Source organism: Cynocephalus volans, chromosome X (assembly GCF_027409185.1).
Source record: "Cynocephalus volans isolate mCynVol1 chromosome X, mCynVol1.pri, whole genome shotgun sequence".
Taxonomy (NCBI): Eukaryota; Metazoa; Chordata; class Mammalia; order Dermoptera; family Cynocephalidae; genus Cynocephalus; species Cynocephalus volans.
In genome coordinates this window covers 144,608,430-144,614,429 of record NC_084478.1, presented here as the reverse complement: position 1 = coordinate 144,614,429, position 6,000 = coordinate 144,608,430, and the positions used below count along the sequence as shown (strand labels likewise).

At 34.3% G+C, this 6,000-nt stretch overlaps 1 protein-coding gene across 1 annotated transcript in view; it reads right to left on the bottom strand.

Annotated features, from left to right (window-relative positions):
- Positions 1 to 211: 211 nt before the first annotated feature.
- STK26 (serine/threonine kinase 26) overlaps positions 212 to 6,000 on the bottom strand; it is a 46,911-nt gene continuing 41,122 nt past the window's right edge. Inside the window, exons 5-12 of the mRNA XM_063083741.1 lie at positions 5,776 to 5,884; positions 5,532 to 5,689; positions 4,505 to 4,690; positions 3,235 to 3,383; positions 2,094 to 2,187; positions 1,577 to 1,639; positions 1,359 to 1,495; positions 212 to 408 (exon numbers count right to left, since the gene is read on the bottom strand). Of these exons, the coding sequence (XP_062939811.1) occupies positions 384 to 408; positions 1,359 to 1,495; positions 1,577 to 1,639; positions 2,094 to 2,187; positions 3,235 to 3,383; positions 4,505 to 4,690; positions 5,532 to 5,689; positions 5,776 to 5,884 (921 nt within the window). The 3' untranslated portion in view covers positions 212 to 383. The remainder of the gene's footprint in view (positions 409 to 1,358; positions 1,496 to 1,576; positions 1,640 to 2,093; positions 2,188 to 3,234; positions 3,384 to 4,504; positions 4,691 to 5,531; positions 5,690 to 5,775; positions 5,885 to 6,000) is intronic.

Below are 6,000 nucleotides of genomic sequence, written 5' to 3'. Positions count from 1 at the left end.
GATTTATAAAAGTTGAATACTTAGGATGACTTTGAAAGACCTGTACGTTTCATGAGTGTACAGTTAACTAAAGATTAAACCATGAAAGGTATTCATCCTAGTAACTTAAAAAAATAATAATACCTAAAAGCAAAACTGTATCTCAACAATTACTAGAATACAGGTGAAACTATAGTATTAAAACTTATTCCTTACAAAATAATCTCTTTAAAATATAAAATGATAAACACCATCACAAAATAGTTGAATAGCTTCTTCCAAATCTTCAATGTTGCAAAGATCCAAAAGGCACACGGAGCTCATGAGTTAAGCATTGTTAAGCTTGAAGTAGCTTAAGTGGGTCTCTCTGGGTCCATATGAAACAGAAGCCAGTAATAAGTTTCTTAGGAGGATTCATCGGCCGAACACCTATAAAATAAGAAAAACTTAAACTGATGTACAACCATACATGTTTATATTTTTCATTTGTATGAACTCTGCAAGGTAGGAACTGATTCAGCAAACAAGATGAATCTCATCATGTAGATATTAAAATATAAACAACTTGAAAAATCCCTTCTGCATCTGGTTTCACAATTACAACTGATTTGTTTGCAAACTGGAAAACAGGTGGTAGTTCTCCATTAAAATCTAAGGGATTGTAAGAGGAGCTTTAGTTTATGAGTACAAGTGGGCTTTATCAGATAGAAAGATCTTTGAGAGTGTGTGATAAAATCAGCATTGCTTTATAGCTTGCTTGAGCTAAGGAAGTGTACGTGTTTGAATGCATATAAAAGTCTTGTTTAAAAAAGAATTTTAAAATTAAATGTAAGAACTTTTATGAATGTGAATAAAATCAAACGAATAGTTCGAGTCAGTATAGAAACTAAAGTCAAACATAAGGGCTTTTAATCATCTCGAATGAGATCCTCTCCCTAAAATCCTTCCCTTAACTTTTCATATGGGAGTCAAACTTAGGAACTTTAGCACTGGAAACTATGTGCATAGTTGTGTTTCTTCAAATACTGAGGGTAGTGGCAAGAATGGAAGCATTCTTAAATAATGTTTACAAGGGCCCAAATAAGAATATGCTCAGTGACCTTTTGTCTCTACTGTACTCTTACTACCAGGCAAAGAAAAAAAGCCACACTATTTCATTCAGTGGAAAACTACCTTGGTCCTGCCTAAAGATAATAATTCCAAAAGCTAGTATCTAAAAGGAGCAACAAACCAAACTGTTTTCAAGCATACGACTATTAAACAGTGACTTTCTTAGGAATAACTGAAATGACTGAAATCAAGATAATTATATTGGAGCATAAATTAACACCCAACAGAAAATATCAAAATAATTTTTTAAAATTACATTTCAAGCTTACTTTTGAAATTTTTCAATTAATTTCTTCACCATTTTATCTGTGATGCCAGGACAGGCAGCTTCAGCCACAGCAATACTTTTCTCGAGTTCTTCAATTGCCTGATTCCTGCTAGCATTATTCTCATCCTGCTGTTTAAGCTGAGAAAGATCAATAGCTATAGTATTTAAAATACTATACGACTTAAAATAGACATCCAGTGCTAATGAACCTGCACTTACTTCAGCAAACGCAGGTGTTATTATCATAGACAAACAGCTGAGGGTTTGCACAAGATCTTGCTCCTTTGAACAAATAATATAGATTATACACATGAAATGAAAATGATCATTCATGTCTGTCTTAGTTATTTTAAAAGAAATATGGACTAATTTGAATCCCCCTTCCCCCAAAAAGACCCAATATAAGGCAACTCCCTATGCATTCTTCCTATCACTAATTCCCATCCAACATCCAGAAGGTCTCTCAACTTCTAGGCTTACAATAGCTATCTATGATTCCTTGGGCTTATGTATCTCTAGATGAAATGCATTTTAAAAATACCAATGGCCACTTAAATAATTTCTACTACCTTTTCTTAATTAGCTCAAAACTAATGACAAATAAAGCATACTATATACATAGTGAGGCAGACAGGCATTTAGGCCTATTAAATTGTAACAGTTTTTGGCCATTATAATCTCACTACATAGTTTGAAAAAGTCTGTTAGGAGGAAGTGACCATCTCCATGTACGTACTGCCCCATTCTGCAGTTTCTTTGGATCAGGCTTCTTTCGCACGGTGGTAAAACTCCATTCAGGATGAGTATTATTTTCCCTGCTGGTGGATTCCCTAAAGAGATTACCAAAGGTACCTCTATAAATTCCTAAATAATTCAGTTTGGTGAAAACATCAAATCAATGCAAGCAAAATCTGAAGAGATAATTGTCCCAAAGTTTAAAAACTCATAGTATTAAAAAAGCATTTGATATCCATTTCAGGTGGATACTACATTTTACTAAAGAGCAGCAGTGGTTCTCAACTCTAAGTGTACATCAGGATCCCAGGTGGAGACCTCCTACCATATATAAATATCTGTCCCCTCAGCTCCATACTAACTGAATCAGCATCTCCAGTAGTATGGCTTGTGATTTAAAGGCTCTATGGGTGACTCTCATGGACAGCTAAAGCTAACAACCTTTAGAACAGGGTATAAACTACACTGATATTTTTTATTCCTTTCAAATGTTGGGCAGTTTCTCATAAATGTAGGAATGTGCAAGTATTATCTAAAGAAATTTGGTTTTGCTTTTGTGCCAGTCCAGCCACTGAAGGAGTAAATTCTGGTGTAGCCTATAGACTCTCCTAGTCTAAAGTTAGGGGCTCAGAGGCTAAATTATTAGTGTAAATGCTGCCGTTAAAAAACACTGTAGCCTTTTTAAGGGGGTAAAAATCATACATAAATATTTAATTAAACCAGTCTGATCATGGTTTGGTACGTGGCCAAGAGGTGGGAAAGGCCTGGAGGTCAGTTCTCCACAGGGATTTTGCAGGTTATCATCAAGTATGAGAAGACATAGCTCCTTATTACTTTGGAAAAACTAATAAAACACCTATATAATCGAATCCTGCTCCAAAATTTTGTAATATACTCAAGTATCCACTAGGGGTTAGACCGAGACCATTTAAAACTAGAGCTATTCACTTCCAAGAAAAATGTGTTTCTAAATTCATTGTATTCCACAGAACTATGATTGAAAAAGACTTTCACAGTTTCTAAGGTGAAACCTCAGAATATGGTTTATATTTTATGCTAGAACAAGCATACTAGATCATAGCTAAAAGATATGCAATATTAAACTGGGCTACCTACATAAAAATTAACTAATTTATACATACGAATCAGAGCCCTCAGAATCAGATTCATCATCACTGTGTCCTTCTGCCTTCCATCTCTTAAATCGATCTATCAGTTCAGTCAGATAAGAAGTCTTCTTTGAATTTTTTACAATGAATTTGTGTTTCAGAAGTTCTTTAGCTGTGGGACGCTAAGGAAAAAAATGAAGGATGCATGACTATTTCTAGGCTCTTTATGATTGTAAGGAGTGGTAAAAAATCATTTGAATTATTAAGCTGAAAGGTATAAAAGTAAGTCTGTGGACATCAGGACAACTAAAGTGCTGTGAGAAAACAGCTAATTCTGTTTTAGACGTGGCTCAAGGCAATCAAATTAAATTCACTACTTTGGTACATCAATATGTTAAATCTCAATGGGCTGCAGGTAGCCTATCTACCAGCCTTCTCAAAAGCAGAGAAACACATGGCAGGATTTAGAAAGCAAAGTGAAAATTTAGAAACATTTCAAAATAATGCTTTAAAATACTTTTATTACATTTACTATAAATCGAAAAAAAACTGATGAAAACTAGCAAGGCTGTAATTTTATTATCTGTACACATCTTATGAACTATGAACCCCTAATTTTGTTATTTGTATACATTTTATAATCCCTTCTCTATCAAGCATCAATTTCTATCGCATCTAAATGCAAGCAACTAGGTGCTGTGGAAGATATTCCCCTCTAGCTTTTTATTAATGGAAGTATGTCTATTATCAACTTAAAAATAGTTATATCAAGCTTAGACAATTCTTGTATATTTCTAGTCTCTAGACATCACAAGGCAGTTTTATTTTAGCAACAGTAAAACAACTGTAATCAAATCTGCCAAGTAAATGAGTGAGGTTCACTAGATTAAGTATACAACTTTATGCTGTAGTTTTTATACATTAAATAAAAGTAGTTAAACAGAAACATGACTTTATGAAAACACACCTGAATAAAATCATTGTGACTATTTATACATATAACTTTTAATAATGACATAATATAAAATGAACTTTATTTCTCAAATTTCTTTCCCCTTGAAATAGGAAATGATCAGTAGAATAAGGAGGAAGTTGGGGACCAAGAAAAAGATGCAGGGAGGAAGAAAGGAACTAAGGATATGGTTAAGAACTGAATAGAATTGGCAATACAGAGGGAAGGTCCTTCTTGGAAGGACCTTAGTCAATTTTCACACAAACTGTAATCTCTACTGTAGAAAAAGCCACCTTTGCTATAAGCAGATCTAATAGAAAATAAATAGTAGTAAGAGCAATGTATACTCACAAATGATGGATCTTTGTTCAGGCAAGCATCAATAAACTCCTTAAAAGACTTAGTAAAATCTCCAATGAGAGTTGGTGGATTGTTTTTTGGAATAAGAAAAAGAACTCTCATTGGGTGCATATCAGAGTTAGGTGGCTCTCCCTTGGCTAGTTCAATAGCAGTAATTCCCAATGACCAAATGTCAGCCTAAGGTAAGAGAAAGAAAAAAAATAATATAACACGTTGAAACTTCATTCCAATATACTGCCAGAAAATAGCCTGTGGACCCTAATGGTCATACAGTATTAAAGTATCTCAAGCAATGTGTTGTTAATAAATTGTTATTAATAGAATTTTATTAACAAAAATTTATTGAATTCCATACTTTGTGCCAGGTACCATTCTAGGCACAGAGAATTTAGGTGGTGAATAAGCCAGACTTATAAGGGGCTTACATTCTAGTAAGAGAGACAGATAAACAAATAAATAAATAAATAAATATGATGTCAGATGGTGCTAAGTTCTGTGAAGAAAATAATAAAGTAAGGAAATAATAAATGATAGAGTTAAAGGGGTTGCAAATTTACATAGGATGGCTAGGAAGACTTCTCGGTATAGGTGATGTTTAAGCAGAGACCTTATTGGGAGAAAGGTTATTCCAGAGAGAAGAACAAGTGCAAAGGTCCTGAGGCCAGAGTGTACTTGCTATGTTTCAGGAATAACCATGAGGCCACTGTTGCTGAAGCAGATAGAGTACAGAAGAAAGTGGTAGGAGATGAGGCTGGAAAAGCAGACAACAGCCAGATCATGTACATCCTTACATATCACAGGAAGAACTTTGGATTCGTTCCAAGTGGGATGGAAAGCCATTGAAATGAATATTACCAGCATCAAGGGAATTTATGATTAAGCAGCAAAATATAACATAATTCTAGCTTAAGAAACACTTGAAAAGGAAGGAAAGATAAGGCAGTATATTAACTAGGATAGTAATGCTATACTACATTTATTATTAAATGCAAAAGAGTTTGTACAGGTAACACTTTACTTTTGAGTCATAAGCTGACTGCTGAATAACTTCAGGAGCCATCCAAAATGGAGTTCCCACAAAGGTATTTCTCTTTATTTGTGTATCTGTCAGTTGGCCGGCAACTCCAAAGTCAGCTAGTTTAACATCTCCTTGTTCTGAGAGCAAGACATTGGCAGCTAGGAGGAAAAAAGAAAAGAAAAGAACCCTCAGCTTCCCCAAAATGCATCTATTTTTCTCAGGTTCATATTAGACTTTTGTATACCTTTTATGTCTCGGTGAATTTTCTTTTCTGAATGCAGATAGTCCAGACCTTTCAAAATTTCCTTTAGCATGGTAGCAATCTGGAATTCATCAAATGGACCAGCTCGCAGCTTAAGGGGAAAAATACACACAACACACACACACACACACACACACAGGTATCAAAGTTTGAAAAAATAAAATTCAAAATCAATATCTTGTAAATAAGAGGATCACTTAGATATAC